Source organism: Bos javanicus, chromosome 24, assembly GCF_032452875.1.
Source record: "Bos javanicus breed banteng chromosome 24, ARS-OSU_banteng_1.0, whole genome shotgun sequence".
Classification (NCBI taxonomy): Eukaryota; Metazoa; Chordata; class Mammalia; order Artiodactyla; family Bovidae; genus Bos; species Bos javanicus.
In genome coordinates, this window is record NC_083891.1 from 38,932,464 (window position 1) to 38,950,607 (window position 18,144).

Here is an 18,144-nt window from a genome sequence, read left to right on the forward strand (position 1 = left end):
ACAAAGCTTACCTAACACACATATTTTCCTATAAGGAACATCACAGCCTTCCTGTACTTGGGAATACTAGAGAGCACTTCAGCGCTATGCCTGGAGGTCATTTTAGACAGCAAAAATCACCAACAAGAACATAAAAAAGCAAAAACGTGGCATTCAACAGGCTTTGAAAAGGACACCTGCTTACAGTATGAGACATGAAACTTGTTACCTGTTCAACCTTATCTGGGAATGCCTTGAGCAACTATTTATTTTTTAACCATTTTGCACCTGTCTGCAAATTATCATGAAAATGTTTAGTATTTTAGGATTACAATAAATTTCAGTGAGTAGTTGAATGTGCACAATCTGGAATCCATGAATAGGGAGGGTTGATCGTGCTAAGCTTGCTGCTACTGCTGCTAACTCACTTCAGTCGTGTCCGACTCTGTGTGACCCCATAGATGGCAGCCCACCAGGCTCCCCCGTCCCTGGGATTCTCCAGGCAAGAACACTGGAGTGGGTTGCCATTTTCTTCTCCAATGCATGAAAGTGAAAAGGGAAAGTGAAGTCGCTCAGTCATGTCCAACTCTTAGTGACTCCATGGACTGCAGCCTACCAGGCTCCTCCATCCATGGGGTTTTCCAGGCAAGAGTACTGGAGTGGGGTGTGCTAAGCTTATATACCAGTAAAACTGCCTGCCACCTTAAAAAAGGGGACAGCACTGGCAGTGTATAACTGCTAACCTGTATTGCACTGTGGTTAGAATGTGGAAATTCTCAGTACTCAAATAACCACAAAGGAATATTCCCCTGGTGGCTCAGATGGTAAAGAGTCTGCCCACAATGTGGGAGACCAGAGTTCAATCCCTGGGTCGGGAAGCCCCCCTGGAGATGGAAAAGGCAACCCACTCCAGTATTCTTGCCTGGAAAATTTCATGGACCGAGGAACCTGGCGGGCTACAGTCCATGGGGTCACAAAGAGTTGGACCCAACTGAGCCACTAACACTTTCACTATTCCCCTGATACGGACTAGGCCTGTGACTGCATCACAAAAAGGCTGCCATGGGACGTATCTGTGGACAGAAGATGTAGCGGACACCCTTCACATCTCATCCATCTACCCTCCATTCCATGGGTTCTATGTGCGGGTTTGTCTGGTTTACAAAGTTCAGGAGGATTTGCTATCATTTGCTTCTTTGGGGCATCGTGGCCTCTTGTCTGCTGTGAACTCAAACATTTGAAACGTGAAACAACTGGCAATAAAATTCACACTTTACATTAAACATACATTACATTCTAAGAATATGATCCCATTACTACCTCATTGTATTTCCAACTCCTAATTTTCTTAATTGTTCATAAGTTGGTAGCAAAATAGATTTACTTAGGGTTCGACCACCATAGATAAGGAAAAAGATGGTTCATTAAAAATCAGGGGTCATTATATTATCTTTCCAAAACAACACTGTATCACTGAGATTGCCAAAAAAAAAGTCCAACTAAGCTTGGGGTCACTAAATCAAAGTTCCTTTACCCTTCTGACACAAATAATATTACTTTGAGATGTCACTTAAAAAAATTAAGTTAAATACCTTCTTTTAGAAATAATTAGACCTCTTTCTAAAACTGGCCAATTACTGTTTTAATTAATTTAAAGTGAGATACATTAAACAAATGGGTAAGATCAAATGAGTAATTTATCTAGAAAAATATCTCACCTCTAAGATGAATATCTTCTGTTTATGTATTTTTAAACAAATATGCTTTGCATATGCCTAGTGGCTTGGAGGACACAATTATCTTTTGTGCTTTTCACACAACCAATAATGAAAGCCATGTTAAGTCTGAATATAGAAATGAAGACGAATTTGAAAGATAAGAACTTGCAGGGTTGTTCTTAGGGCTGTCTCCAGGGCCCTCAAATGAGTGTAAACTGGGTGTCATCCTACTGGGGAGGAGTGTTAGATGGAAGCCCCCAAGGCAAGGGAAGTGGGCACAGCCCTGACTGCCCAGCCCAGGAAGGACCACTCTTCTGGGACTTGAAGCTACTTAGAGCTGCTTTCTCAGAGCCCCTTTGATAAAAGAGTTGATAACCCCTGTTTCTAAGAAGCTCTTCTTTATATCCAGCAAGTCTTCCTGTAGTGTCTTCCCTTCTGGGTGGTAGAGAAGCCCTGAGGTACACCATCTGCATAACCGCTCAACAGACACTTGAACGCAGTTACAAAGTCAGCTGCTGATGCCTGGGCTATGGGAACCAAGCGCTTGCTCTTCTGCAGGGGACGTCTTTCCTCCACCCTTTAATCCTTTTGTAAAAAAAATCCTTTCTTAGGTCTATTGCAGTTTCTCTGCATCAACAAGGACAAGGCAAGGACATGGCAGCCGTATCCATGTCAAGTTTAGTATTTCAAACCATCACCTCTTCAAGTCATTAACGTTCTTTGGATTCATCAATGGGCTTCCCTGGTAGCTCAGGCCGTAAAGAATCTGCCTGCAATGCAGGAGATACAGGTTCAATCCCTGGGTCAGGAAGATCCCCTGGAGGAGGGAATGTCAACCCATTCCAGTTTTCTTGCCTGGAGAATTCCATGGACAGAGGAGCCTGGTGGGCTATAGTCCATGGGGTCGAAAAGAGTTGGACACGACTGGGATCATCAATGTTATTCTCAAAGAATTAGAGGATTTAATAAGCAAAAAGAATTTCTTTTACAAGTCTAATGGCCTAGACTTCTACAGCCCCTGGTTTATTATCACCACTCTAACTTTTCCAAGCACACTACCTGAACCTCCATTCAGAGAGCCTGCTACCTCCCAAGTCCTTAAGTGACAGCAGAGGAAGAGAGGCTTGACTTTTTCAGTGGCAATTTATTTTGTGCTTTTGTAACTTAATCCAGTATCTGTCATCTTCAGAGCCAGTGTGTCCTTCCTTATTTCCAGCCCTTATAGAAATATGGTGAGCTATATGTAAAATAGCTAGTGTGAAGTTACTGTATAACACAGGGAGCTCCTGGTGCTCTGTGACAACTTAGAGTGGTGGGATGGGGTAGGGTGTGGAAGGGAGGCTCAAAAGGGAGGGGCCATCTGTATCCTTATGGCTGATTCACACTGTTGTATGGCAGAAACCAATGCAACATTACAAAGCAATTATCCTCCAATTTAAAAATATATATAAAACTAATAAATAAAAAAGAAATAGGGTAAATCAAATTTGACCAATGATGATAAAACTAATCTGACCATAACTCATGAATGACAGTCTTACTAATGCAGGAACTACAATATTTAAATCAATCTGGAAAATCTGAAACTTTTTGTTGTGAAACTCTAAACAATCTGAATGAAACTTGCAATGCAGGCAACTCGGTTCGATTCCTGAGTTCGAATCTTGGGTCAGGAAGATCCCCTGGAGAAGGAAATGGCCAGTATTCTTGGCTGGAAAATCCCATGGACAGAGGAACCTGGTGGGCTACAGTCCATGGGGTTGCAAGAGTCGGACATGACTTAGTGACTAAACCACCACCACCACCAATGGTACAAGAATATTTTGGTCACTGGACTTTTCATTTATTCTGCATAAAAAGGCCTTTTTCAAAATGATTGAAATGGAGATACATCTTGTCATTTTTTAAAAAGTGGGACTGGAAAGTCAGGATTGTGGTCACTTTAGATAAACAGCTTTCAAAGGAAGTTTAGAAAATGACTAATACCTAAGCATTGCATATAGACTCCTGCTTAAAAAGGAGTTTTCTCCCATAAAGGCCTAAGTTTTAATTTTATTCTGTTCTATCCCATCTTCCTGGACAAATGTCTTTCAAGAAAGGAATCTTGGTAAGAAATAACTTAATCAATGTGATGCTAGAAAGAAGCTGATTTTAAAAATGACTTCTTTTGATAGACAGATAAAGAAAGATGACGTGTAATGGTCTACAGTCAGATTAGTTCCACTGCCACTGTGGGTCCTACATCAGGGGAGCCTTGAAGTTACACCAGCTGAGTCCTCTCGCCGAACATTTAAAGAGAGTATTTGTTCTATGTGGAAAGCTCTTACTCAAAAAGACCTCTGGCATTTACTTTCCCTCTTAAAAATCAAATAAAAACTGATTATAAATCACAATATAAATGTTTATATATATATCAGTTAAAATAACCAGTTTTTAAAAACTATATATATATATGTTATAAACAAAAATCTGGCCTTTACTTTCCCTCTTAAAAATTAAATAAAAACTCATTATAAATCATAATATAAATGTTTATATATAAGTCAGTTAAAATAAGCAGTTTTTAAAAAACTGTATGTATATATATGTTATAAATAAAAATCAAATACCAGTAAAAGCCTAGTATAGTATTCCCAGAGGAAAATATGTCCTGAAATGTTATCAACTCCAGAACAATGTTCAAACATTAGACCATCTCAATAGGCCTCATCTTGCAAGTGATGAGAAACATTTATGGGCCTTCAGGGTGTTTCTTCAGGCAGCGAAAGTACATTCAGAAAAAGTGACAGTTAATTCATACAATAGGTCAGTGTCTTAGCTGTGAAATCTAGAACAAGCAGCCCTGCCTGCACCGCAGTGTCCTCGGTCATTCCAAGGCACCATGGGATGAGATTACTCACTCCTTGGCCACCCAATCATTTTACAGGTTATACACAGACAAGGGGTGAGATTCTATACTCAGAAGCCTTCCAGATCCCTTCCCTGGAGACCCTGTAGAGGAGTGATGCAAGTGAACTGAAGACGAGTGCAGCCTGACGCCTGAATACCGACCTCTTCGGGTACCAGCGGCTCGATCATGGGCGCATCCTCCTGCCGGGCGGCTAGTCGCACGGGGGAGGTGGAAAGCCTCTTTTCCCACTCGTTCGTGATGGCAGTGTCTGTGGAGGTTTCTAAAAAGGTTCTTTTCAGCTCACTAATATTGGTCTGATGTTTCATCAGGTCGTCTTGGGTTTTATCTAGCTCCTATATTCAGAACATAGAGAATCCAACAGTCAACGTTTTACATTTGATTTCCTTTCTGCACGTGCTCGCTCTCTTTTTAAAAGTAAGGTCGTTATCTCATTAGTAGTCAAAATAAAAAAAAAAATTCTGATCAGGGTTCATGACACTACCACAAACATTCTGGTGAAAATGTGATATTTCCAAGGAAAAGCGAGGGAAAACAAAATCTCCATCACACAAGCATAAAAATCAAAAGTTTCAAAGGTCAACTGTAAAGAGTGTAATTCACACAGAACCAGAGAATTAAAATAAATACACACACAGGAAAGGGGATCTACAGCGGGGGGACAGGAAGGAATCAAAGGAAGCAGAGAAGTCAACCACACGTAGTCACAGGTGAGAACACACCCTTCATGCATCATGGTACGAGCCCACAGGTGTGCCCCTGGAGGAAAACCAACACACACGAGCATGCACTGGTATATACCAATACCAACCTCTAACATAAGATTACTATGTTTGACATACACATTTTCACCCTTTATTCGCTTAATCAGACTATTCTGAAAAAAGTGGAAAAGAAAGGAAAGGTAAGGGACATGATAAGTCACGAAAACAAGTGCCACCCTGCGCACGGCACCAACACACGGTCACCGCCACGGAGCATGCTGGAAGATCTGAACACTGGAGACCAACAGTGACTTATCGCACGCTGCTTTTTTTTTGGCTTTTGTTCCATTTTGAGTTTTCTACCTGTGCCTTGAGCTCTGCATCTTCCTCCTGGTCCGACTGCCAGCATCAAGAAAGAGTGGGAGATAAAGTCTTACCATGCCATCGACTCTGAGATCGAAGGACGGGGTCTAGATAAGCCAGCTACGCGGGGACACTTGTTTATGCTTACATTAGAGGACATTTCTTTCTTATATGTGAACCACAATGTTCTCACCCACAAATTATGAAGCTTAATGAGATGATGAGAGCAAAAGACTCCTTGCTCGGTGGGTCTTGGACGCTTCAACTTGGAGACTTCCAAGTATGACAAGCATACACCCTGTGTGGGAGGTGACAGCTAGGACTTGACGGGTTGTCCTTACATTAGAAATGGTTCAGGAAGTGTCAGGGGCCACATCAAAATTAAAATTCACCAAACGGCTATGAATACCCAATGATGAGTGCTCTGAGTCAACCTTTCCCATAATCCTATGAGGTTAGCTATTATGATCCCCGATTTGTAGACTAGAGAAGTGAGACACACAGAACTTAACACAAAGGTTCTCACGTTAAAAAATTTCTTTAAACCTTGAATTTGTTGAGCCCACGTACTTTAAAACAAATTTAGGAAGAGGAGAGGGCTGATACTGGGTAACTAAGAAAATTAAAATAAATAAATAAACCTCCCTCGAGTCCAAAATCAACCACAAGAGGAGGTCCAGAGTGAAGTTATGGATGAGAAGCAGGTGATACTGGAGCAGGCTGCCTTCAAGGTGAGTCTGTCTGGGTTTCAATGGGGACCAGACTGTCTAACCTGAATGCCCCACTCTGAACTACTGTTACAACCAGCTCCAGAAAAAAGAAGAGCTCCAATAAAAATAACGCTTTTTATTTATAAAAAGTGTTAGAGGGCTGGTGGCATGTTGACTCTACAATGGTGGTGGGTTCATAGCTCTTCGTTTTATTTTTAAAATGCATAATCTATCTATGTTACATGTCTTCACTTGCATGCTTCAAATGTAATACAAATTTTAAAACTGCTAGAAAATTTAAAGTAGTATTATTAAAATATTTTTCGTTTATAGCATACGTTAGGATTACAATGAAATTTGTTGAATGTATCAGTAGCTACCTGTAACTAATTCTCACAAAATTAAGATGCAATTGGGATATTTGGCATAGAAAATGATTATACTATAATCAGTTTATATGTGACTGCCTAAAAGAAACTGCTAATAATTTTCCAGTATTATCTTTAAATTAACAAATGATGATTTCCAAGTTTTGAATTTAACTCTGCCATTTCCAAAGGAAAAAAACAATTAACTCCATTTTGAAATGTTTTCCTGAAAATATTTTCAGTGAAATGATGTGTAAATACTACTTGTAATATTTTTAGTTCTTCCTAAATACCCAACTAGAAAATATTATGATTGGATAACATAAAAAACAACCTAATGTAAACACTACAGCAAAGTGAAAAATAAATTCTGTTAGCACTTTAGGAAATGAACATCTTGATTTCCACTACTAGAGATAAATATTGCTTTTTGCAGATATCTTAATTAGTTGCTAATAGAGAAGATTTAAAAAACAACAAGCCATATACATATTTAATGAACCCTAAAAATTAATAAAATTAAATAATAGCACAGTTTTTCTCCTATCACTGGTCAATGTGATAATTTTTCTTTTTTCCCATAAAGTACTAACAGTAATTTGCTAATTTTCTCTTCCCTGGGGAATTAGTTTCTTCTGAGTAACCTAGACTATATCCAGACTACAAAAAATGAGTTAAGAGAAATATTATAATTTTAATAAGCATTCTGACCATTTAGGATTTTAAAATGTATTTGTATTCAGTAAACAAGCTACTTAAATTAATTGTGACCTTCCCCCGACATCTTCCCCCTCCTATTATGGCTATCATACATAAACTTCTGGGTTAAGGGAATACATTTTTTAAAATGTATTATCAGTTTAGCCAAGAGTTTTCAAAATGCAGCCCCACAACCGACAGAGTCACTGTCACCTGGGAATTTGTTAGAAATGTAAATTCTCAAGCCTACTCCAGACTTTCTTCGAACGCGAATAGAAAACTCTAGGTGACTCTGATGCAGGCCAAAGTTTGAGAACCAGTGGGCTAGGCAGCAGAATATTTTTAACTCCTATTATTAAGGTAGCATTTCTCTCCACTCTAAATGCCAAAATGCTAAATGCAAGCTGCTAATAAACACAGAGCTGGCCCTCAGAGCATTGTCATCAGGCAATGGGCCGAGCCCCTCGGTTACAGTACCAACCTCAGTGGCGGTGGTTTCCCCATCAGCTGCCGTGTCTGTGCGCTCACTGTCCGTCTGTGGGTGGCAGAGGTGATCAGGTTCCAGGAGAAAGGCAGGAAGAGAAAACAAATCATCTGGTCAAAGCAGGTATGTCCGGGTCCGAGAGCCCAGTCCCTTTCTCTGTGCCCTGTAAAATCGCACTACCTTCCCACAAGAATGCAGGTGCAAACAAAAGCCAAAGGTAGGCCAGAGCCAGGTCCCATCAGCAGAGACACTCGGAGGAAGACCAGCAGCACACGGCCCGCCTGAACCGCAGGACGCGCGTTAGCCAGGGTGCCATGTCTGCTGCTGTGTCGTTCTCCCGCCCTTTTAACAGAAACCCCAAGAAAGATCTAAAAATGTTAAATGCAGATAAAATTGCAATCTATATATTTTTTAAAAATTCTAGTATAATAGGTCACAATTGAAAGGTAAATAAACAAGTACATTTAAATAAAAAGCTACTATAATAGTCACTGGACTTTCAGCCCCTCATTTTTTATATCATTTTGATAATTTGCATCCATCTAAGACCATCAGGCTATCTGCATTACCCTTTAATTCTAAAAAGCACATGCCAGTGACTCTGGCCTATGTTTTATGTATGAAAAGTGTAACTTAACTCTCCAGCAGCATTGGTAACTAGATATTTTTAAGACTATATATTGTTTACTTTGTCCCACCCTCCAATAGAAAGAGGTATATAAAAGTATGGAATTTGAATATCTTGTTCCAAATTAACATTCAAATGAAGCAAATAATAATAATAATAGTAATGAAAAATAAGGAGAGAGGGAGGGAAAGAGACATTTAGTTGGAAACAAATAAAACAAAGCACAGCATTTTACAGACCCTAGGTTTTCACGGGAGAATTACAATAGGAATTTCAGAACTGATTTTTAATCTGTTTTATAGACGTTTACGATTTAGAACAAACACTTTTCATTTTTTTTTTTTTTTTTTCTGGAGGAGAGAAGAGCCATGGCCATTGAAAAGGAGACCTAAACATCTTACATAATATCAACTGACTTTCCCTTTGAAACTAGCAACTATTAAAATTCCCTTGAATGAAGCTGTGTGATTAATAATTTGTAAATGACAATCAAAACTCGGGGTTCTAAGGTTGTGAATCTGCCTCTTAGATCTTTCACTGCAAAGAACATGGGTTATCAAGAGGGAGGGCTGGGACATGATTAAGTTGACACAACTCTTGGCTGGCTTGACTTTTTGACCTGCTCCCAAGCTTTCATTTCCTATATTCCTGAAAGAAAAGGAGTTGTCACTCATGCTTGCCCTATGCACTAAGTCTCTATCCTGGCAACCTGCTCCCGTGCCTAAGCGGGGCAGGGAACCCTTTCCAATAGGTTGGTAAAGAAACCACACTGACAGCTGTCATGACCCAACCATCTTGGCAACACCTGGCAGTGGGGTGGCTATTAATCTTCTTATCAGGTGACCCTGGTGGCGCATTAACATGGTTTCACCAACTGACAGTCTAGGGCAAGGCTGGTTTGATTTAGGAAGACAGAGTTAGATTGCTGTTGAAAGGTACAGAACAACTCAAGGAAACCTTAGGCTTTCGAGAACAAGTAAAAACGACTTGGTTCAGAGGACTAACTAGCTGTGCCAAAGGCCTCGAATGTTCTTCACAGTATTTCTCTTCCCCCTTATGTTACTTCCCCTACGGCTTTAGAATTCACTTCAGCAGCGTTCCAAGCATCTTGGTACTGGAATTACCGCCACAGTTAATAATAAGAGAGAGGGGTCTCATGTCAGAATGACACCAGCTCTAATGCTTGCTATTTAACTCTGCGGCACGAGGGGAATGTTTCATATTTGAATTCCCATTTCCTTCTTGGAAAATGGGGAAATTAATAGCCCTAACTACCTGACACACACAGAGCTAAAAATGCCTATAAAATCATAAATATTGCTATGAATATAATACTGGGTTGGCCAAAAAGTTCAGCCAACTCAATGTTTCACCATTATTGCTGTTATTTTTCCTAGGTATACACAAATAAATAGTAGCTTAGGCCACATCTAAGCTCCTTTACATTCCTACTTAGAACCTAGTCAGTCAGTCCTTCAACAAATATAGTACCTGATCAGTAAACAGTTAAAGACTGAAGTCATAAAGGCTGAATAAAACAACTTTTATAGCAACTGTTTGGAGAATGGCAACCCACTCTACTATTCTTGCCTGGAGAATCCCATGGACAGAGAAGCCTGGCGGGCTACAGTCCATGGGGTTGCAAAGTGCTGGACACAACTGACCAACGGAACATGACTAAGTAAAACTGCAAAGTGTGTGCTGCACCATGGACTATCATATGATGTGTTTACACAATTTAAAGTGTTAAATCAGGTGGTCAATCTTTTCCTCCAGATTTAATCCATCTCCTTTTTTTGGCATCATCAAAAAATGCTTCACAAGTTGACACACAATTTATGGTGAACTAAGTTCATCTTATATCTTTTGGGAGATGTAGATGATTTAGTATTCAGCCCCTCTGTATTTGAGCCAAATTTTAGAAGGACAAAAGAAAAAAATGGCCAACTGCCCTACAGTTTGAAAGGATTACAGCTCTCTACACTGGATTTCACTCTTGAGAAGGGCTGGGACTAATGAAGCCACAGCCACATGCGACAAATGTAAGCAGGGATGTCAAAATATTTAAAAAGCGTTCCAGTCATTAGTGATTTTGCAAAACGAAAGTGACAGAGCTGAACTGCATGTTACAAAGTCTCCCGGTTTTGCTGCCAAAGTGCTTGAGGCCCAGGGAAGAAAACAGGCCGTGTCAACAAATGGTGATTTTTTTTTTAAACTGAATGACCTACATCTGAGTTTTCTAGCTCAGCTTGAACCAGAGCACATAGCTCTTAACATTTGGGGTTAAGAGGCTACACTGAACAGATGGCCAAATACAAGGTCATGTGGCAGGAGGCTGTCATGGGTGGCCAGGAAGGCTGCCGAGGCCAGAGCTGGTTCACGGTCTCGGGTTTGCAGGAACAAGGAGGGTTTATGACACGCCAGCCACGCTGCCACCAGCTTGCAAGGAGTAAGTGCTGTGATTTGTTTTGCTGATGTAACGCAGACATGCCCAAGTAGAACATTAATTTTCATGCACTGATTACAACAAGATGTATACCCTGGATTAGGCACAAGATCTGTGTGGTTGGCTACATAAAAGTTCAGTTATTTAACAATGCAGAAGAACATAAAATGGCAATCTTTTTGCCTTCTGTGAGCTGGATGACTAACTCCATTGCTAAAGGAATAGATGATATCCAGGTTGGAAACCAGTTAATAGTACAAACAGCTTTTGTAGATGATATTGTGTTCTTAAAGGCTGTATGTTTAGACCTACATTGTTTGATAATGCTTCTACTGTGAGAAACAGATATTCAAGACTAGGATTTACAGTGGTTTTTCTCTTAAAATATTTTCCATGTGTGAAAATAGTTCTGTAACAGTTAAGATTTGGATCTAAGTCATGTAAGATCCAAGAACCTTGCAAAGGGTTCTTAGGCAATATCAAATTGAAAGGCTAAACTTTTCTTTAGAACATCTCTCAGATCATTACCATTTTTTCCCTGCTGCCACAAAGAAATGGTCATAATACAACTAAATATAGATGCTTATGCACCTTGCAATGCTATACACTCACAGGTGTGCTGGAATTATCACTTCTAGCTGAGCACAGACCTGAATAGACTTTCTTTCCTTTTTAAAGTGCTGCTTTGACTTTGTGATTTTTTTAACTGCTAGGTGTATTGAGTTTGTCTCCTGCCACAAAACCCTTGTTTTGTGGGAAGAGAATTGCTGGAGGAGCTAGGGGGAGGTGTAGGTGGGGGTGGGGGAGGAGGGGTGTCAGCCAGAGGCCTGTTGGCAGCTTCTGTACTTTTCCTGGCGTCTACTGAAGGCTGCACAAAGGGAAACCGCTGGGCTATTCACGTGCCAGTGCAGTGGTGGGAAGGGGAGCAATTAAAAGGAAAAACTACCAGCTACCATGTCACCTCCCCCAGTGGCTCAGATGAGGGATGCGGGTCAGCCCGCTTTCAGGTACGGAGGTGGAAGGCTCAAGTCCTTTCCTGGCTGCCAGCCCCAGAGGCTCACCTACCAGACTGTCTCCACGTGGGTGGATCTGGGGCTCACGCTGGCCTGACAGCATGGTTGCCTCCCAATACCTGATCTGGCATTGCTTGTGCTCAAGGAATTTCAGCCCATTTTTATGGTGTATAGAAACCTAAAATGAGTCTCTCCCCGACTGTGTTTGAAAACCGCTGTTTTCAACTTCAGCTCTTTCTGCTCCCGTTTCTGACCCTGCCAATAACTGATGTCACTGGGTGTTTTAAAAGGCTCCAGCCTATCTTTCTGACTCAACACAACCACAGGATTGGACTTTCCTCCAGGAGTCACACGGACAGTCTGGCAATGACCGTCAAAGAGCGGTGGGGGCATTTCAGAACCTCCAGGGAGGAGAGGGAGGCGCTTACAACCTTGGAAAGCCACCCTGGTGGTGATGTACCCTCAAGGGCGGGGCCCTTTCCCCGCACCTGGAGCATCCTTTACTGGGCGCGTATCAGCACAGAGCATCACTGCATCAGGACACGTTTTGGTACCTTGCCTCGTCTAGCTGAAAAGTTACTTTATCTGTCTTCTGTGTCCTTTCCTTTATTGAATGGTAACTAAACAGAGCCTTTATTTGACCCTGAGTTCCTACAGAGCAAACGGGTTATTTATGTATGATTGCCTGGAGGCTGAGTCCTTTCCCATTCGCAGGAGGCAGTGGGTGGCAGCACGGGTCTGGCTGGGCTCAGCCTGCTGTGTCCACATGGTGTTGTGCCTAACCCCGGGGCTGGGGGGGCGCATCCCCGGCACACAAAACCTCTGCACGGAGTGGCACAGACGGTAAATGAGGCTCTGAAAGGAGGACCACTATCGCAGCAGCCGTCTACCAAGTGTTTCGGACCGAAGCCCCGAACACGACAGGGACGTGTGTTCTATGCCGAGGTACACACCTCTTCCTCTGAACTGTCACTCGGGTCATTGTCTAGTGAGGCACTCAAGGAGGCCGCCTTGGGCTCCAGGTAGCAGAGGCACAGAGCCAGAGGGAAGGAGAGAGTGAGGGCATAGGGCACTGAGAAGGAGGCAGAGAGCAGGAAGAAGAAGATGAAGAGGAAGCAGGGCACGAGGGAGGGCGAGCGGATGGGGAGATAATGCTGCAGGCTCTGGGGCAGGAGGGTACTCTCGGACAGGTTGGGGAAGGACAGGTAGCCATCGTCATCCAGGAGAGAGGGGAAGGACCCAGGGAGCTGCAGGGAGAAGGAAAACAGGGTGGCCCCTCTGCCCGGCTGCGGTTTGTAGCCGAGAGCCACGTCGTGGTCCCCCGGGCACGGCTTCCCTCGGCCGTCAGGGTCCGAGGCGGGCTCCCCGTGCTGGCGCCTGGAGTCTCGGGCCAGCTCGACCCCCAGCGGGGGCTGCCCGTTCTCCTTACACCTCCTGCGGAGCCCTGTGGGGGATGCAGGGGGACGGTGGGCTGATGGGGGGAGCGGGGGGCATGAGTCGGTGCCAAGCCCAGGTGACTGATGTGAGGGACAGCGAGAGAGACAGAGAGCAGCGAACAGAGGTGCAAAAGGACAAAAAGAAAACTGCGATTAGTTAATTTTCTTATGGGTACCGATATAAAATCGTCAAAACAAGAATTTCAGCACTGGGGTCGTTCATGAATCTTAAAGCATTCGAGGTGCATGCCAACGCTCCCATGAAGAGCCATCGTTTTCCCCATTAGACCCTCAAGCCAAACATAGGGTAGGCTGTAAAAAAAAGGTTGGAGGGGAAGATATCTGTGGGAAATCTCAGTATCTACATGTTTCATACGATTCAAAACTTGTGTTTAGACCAACAACTCCATGAATGGTTAGGATGCTGAGAGAAAATATAACTCTGATAACATAAAACCAAGACTTTCAATAACTTCTCCTGATGTCCGGCTACCAGATCTGTCATGAGGGTTCAACTGGATTAAAATCACAGTGAATCCAATTTGCAGTCATTTAAAGCAAAATCTCCAGCATCACCTGTCCTTGGTTAGTCGATGATAGCCAAAACAAGGTGGGTTTCCAAATCAAGAAGTTTCTGGCCCCATTCCTATCTGTAAGCAGTTCCCATGAGGGAAATCCACAGTGAACACAGTAGGAACATGAAGTCTCCGTGAAGAACCGAGGCTCTTCTGAAAACTCCTCTTCCGGCTCCATTTACCCATGGTGTACCCAGAGGAGCTTGAAGAAGTGCTTTCAATAAGCTAACTAGCCGAAAAGACTGTGTTTTTTTGTGATGTGGTTTATCAGTGTTTACTCTGTATTATGTGTGATCCATAAGTAATAGAAAGACACAATTTCCCAGTCTTCTGCATTTTCTTAGCAGAGGAGTGGTATGGTTTGAGTCCTTAAGAGGAAGATCTAGGCCAGCATCACATGAGTTTGCTCCCAGGGAGGGCTGTGCAGGGTTCTGTGGGCATGTGAAGCTCTTCACACCCTCCCTGGCCCCACGGTCTCTGTGACCACAGCCAGCTTTCTCTGCAGGTGGAGGGGGACTGCTGAGAGAGGAGGTGGGGTGGGCAGCGGGTGAGGGGAGAGGAAGCAGGCAAAGGCCAAACAGGACCTGGGTCCAGTGTAGAGGCTGCTGCCACCAAGGAGTTCAAGACAAGGTCACCTGGAGCCTGAAGATGACCGCACGTCCACCGTGTGTGTGTGTGTGTGTGTGTGTGTGTGTGTGTGTGTGCAAGTGTGTGTGTGTGCATGTGTGTACGCACATGTGTGTTTCTGCCTAGTGTCCTGATAGCATGGACATTACCCAGCTTGCTTTGTGGCGGTTATCCAACCCTGACTTGGGAAGTACAGAGGCAGAGGGTAAGAAAATGCACAAATAAAATGATAGCATGGACCTACTATAATGCAGAAGTGTCTCTTTTTTGATATCAGACAAATATGTCTTTTCCTAATACTCACATTTGATGTTAAACATTGTACTTACACAAGACCTTGCACAAATCTCACTGAACTGAGGATAATGCAAAAGTTAAGAGCCCTCAGAAGGCTTCCCCGTCACCTGCGGTGATCATCGTTGGGGAAACACATTCTTAAAGGAATCAGGGACCAGTCGTTTAAGTACTGTTTTCAGTAACACACCTTCATTTTGGTTAACAAAATAAAAAGAGTGCTGTGCTCCTTTTGGAAGACGGAGAAAAATGAAATTACAGCTTAATCTTTTACGCGGCTGATTAGAGTGGATTTTTAATTTTTTTTTTGAAAAGTGGTTTTAAAACAGCTTTGTGGTGGTGGGGGTGGGGGTGGGGGGAGGGAGACAGCAGGCAGTTACTGCAGCAGGAGCTTTGGGCCCCAGCCTCTCAGAAGGCATCTGGGTCACGGCGCTCTGACTCTCACAGCCACAGTCTCCTTTGTCTTTCCATTCTCCGGTGGCACAAACGGCACCAAGTGACACCGGCTCAGGGCTCCATCTCACGTAAACAAATCCCTGATCTTCTAAAATCAATAAAGTAGGAGTGGATCATTTCAGGAGCAAAGGACAAGTCATTTACTTTTATAGCTCACTTCATCTTATTCGGCTTTCCTGGTGGCTCAGAAGATAAAGAATTTGCCTGCTAATGCGGGGGACCTGGGTTCGATCCCTGGATCGGGAAGATCCCCTGGAGGAGGGCATGGCAACCCACTCCAGTATTCTTGCCTGGAAAATCCCATAGACAGAGGAACATGGTGGGCTACAGTCCATGGAGTCACAGAGAGTCAGACACGACTGCGACTAATACTTTCATATTATTTACACATCCCTGAAAGTGGAGTGTTAGCCTGGGCAACTTCCAGAAATCATGGGACGCACTGGTTTTCAAGTATATTATCATTTTCTGATTAAGACCTAGTTAAAACCTGCCTTAACTGAAAAGGAGGTGTGTGAAAATGAAAGTCAGAACAATGCACATTTTTGTAGCTAAAGTGAGCCAGATATCCTTGTTGTTATGCCCTGTCTTTATTTTTGAGTTAGGCAAATTAGTTAATCTTACCCTAAGAAACTCTTGCCTGGAAAATCCCATGGACGGAGGAGCCTGGTAGGCTACAGTCTATGGGGTCGCAAAGAGTCGGACACGACTGAGTGACTTCACTCATTCCCTCACTCGCCCTAAGAAAAGGGCTGTGCACTGGGTTACTGGGATGTTCTATCATAAACAGAATGATGATACGTTTGCCAATCTGCCTGTTCAGAAGTCTCTGTTACATTCTTACCAAAAGTATTCTCTACAGAGCCCCAGGGGAAATTCCCACCCCAGCCTCTACATCTGAAGAGCCCGCCTGCAAAACAGCACTTTTGAATCAAGTTTAGCATCAATTTTAGCATCACCTCTAAGTTACACAGTATTTTTATTCTGCAGTTTCCTTTCTCCCTGTACATTCCTGGGTTTCCATGATTAATACATATAAACCTCCTACTGTATTTTTTGACTTTTATGGGAGCTGCTCTGCAAGATACACAACCCGGAACCAGAAGGATGCTATCTAGATGTTTTTTGACTTTCATTTTCTCAAAAAGTTGCTTTGTAGTGTTGGAACTCCAGAAATAACCATAATGTTATTTTTTTTTAATAAATTGAATTTCAGATGAAATGAAGTGAGCGAATTCAGCGAATCAAGCACCCTGGAGAAATGACTGCCAAGTTCACCCTCCGTCTCCCCTGTGAAGTCTGCCTTAACCCTTTTCCAAAATATATTCACTGGCTACTTTAATGATGAGGTTAAAATCAAAAGACTAAGAGAGAAAACAGCGTATGAATATGCAAGCTGTGGTCACTCAGTTACTTGCAGTCAAGAGTATGGCAAAGTCAATACCGTACATGTAGATAAATACACAGCCCTTGGGTAGGAGAATGGGGCCAGAAACAAAGAAAACAGCTTTAGCGGCAATTCTGAATTTTAAGCCCAAACACAAATAAATGGGTTAATATGCCGCCAAAAGTATTTTTAAGATCTACAGACAGGACAGCTGTTGAAAGTCTTACGTAGCACCTAAGTCGTTCAATAAGCAGTTTCAAAAAGTTAAAAAAGGGATCTTTCAGAGGAAAACTGTGGACAGAAGAAATAATAAAGACTGATAGTATGAATGTGACTAACGCTGAGCTATGAGTCAGCCTGAGTCTTATGTACACATTCCTGCTTCACATTCTCAGCACCATTCAGGAGTTCTTTAGAATCTGCAGGCGCCCTGGGAGGCAGAGGGGAGATGTACCTTTCCCTCGTGCCGGACGGCAGCAACCGGCGTGGCTTCCTCGGCCTTTTTCCGTCTGTCCTCCTCCTCGTCCCGCTCCTCCTCGGCCTTTTTCTCCGGAGTCACAGTGGTGATCAAGTTGGTCTGAGACATGCCCTTTGTGGTGATGTACTGGCCAGTACCAACCTCTGCAGCGGACACAGAATCCTTCATGTATATTTCATGGTTTTCATTCACTGACGCTAAAAGCAGATACAATTGGAGAAATAAAGTCTGAGATAGTTAAGTCAGAAGAAGGATGGACGCCACCCATTGTCCTATTACAGGGGAAAAAAAAGCAAAAAACCCCGTAAAGCACCAGGTTTCTCTTCAAAAGACACATCAGCCTTGCAGTTACTCTCATCTAAGCAACAACGCAGTTTCATATTTCTGTCACCTGTAACTGCGTCTAAGCGTGATTTCCATGCTCATCTCTTGAAGCCACCAGCACAGTGTTCATCCACTCGCAGGCTCTCTGGTAAGGATGTGTGTGAGGGTGGATGTGAGTGGAAACTGGGGAGCAATGAGTGACTGCTGAGCCACTTACCCACAGAGTCAACCAGCTGGGCAGCAGCACTCGGAGGCAAGTTCCACAACTAACAGCAGATGACTGCCCTCCTACACTTGACTTTAAGCACATCTTTGGAAGTGCCAGTCGTTGAGGAGCACTGAATTTTTTTGTAGTGTTATTGCTATTGCTACTACTACTATTGTTATTAGTGGTTGAAAAGTCTCTCTCTCCTACAATATAAAAGCTACCTAAGTTATACTGAAAAGCAGCCATCTCAGCAGGGATGATACAATTCGGATGGCAGCTCTGCTCAACTGAAGTGCAGAAATGTTTTAATTTTTACTGTGTTTTAAAAAGACTGCCACA

General features: G+C 42.9%; 1 protein-coding gene across 17 annotated transcripts in view; it reads right to left on the reverse strand.

Moving 5' to 3' along the window:
- The window catches only part of EPB41L3 (erythrocyte membrane protein band 4.1 like 3), a 145,952-nt gene that overhangs the window by 12,961 nt on the left and 114,847 nt on the right, over positions 1 to 18,144 (reverse strand). For 3 of the 17 annotated variants that reach the window (XM_061399892.1, XM_061399887.1, XM_061399882.1), the window contains exons 11-14: positions 17,250 to 17,470; positions 7,931 to 7,984; positions 5,673 to 5,708; positions 4,749 to 4,940 (exon numbers count right to left, since the gene is read on the reverse strand). In XM_061399892.1, coding sequence (XP_061255876.1) covers positions 4,749 to 4,940; positions 5,673 to 5,708; positions 7,931 to 7,984; positions 17,250 to 17,470 — 503 coding nt within the window. Of the gene's footprint in view, positions 1 to 4,748; positions 4,941 to 5,416; positions 5,483 to 5,672; positions 5,709 to 7,930; positions 7,985 to 12,973; positions 13,538 to 17,249; positions 17,471 to 18,144 lie in introns of all 17 variants that reach the window. The other 14 variants (XM_061399893.1, XM_061399889.1, XM_061399883.1 and 11 more) reach the window with 9 other exon arrangements.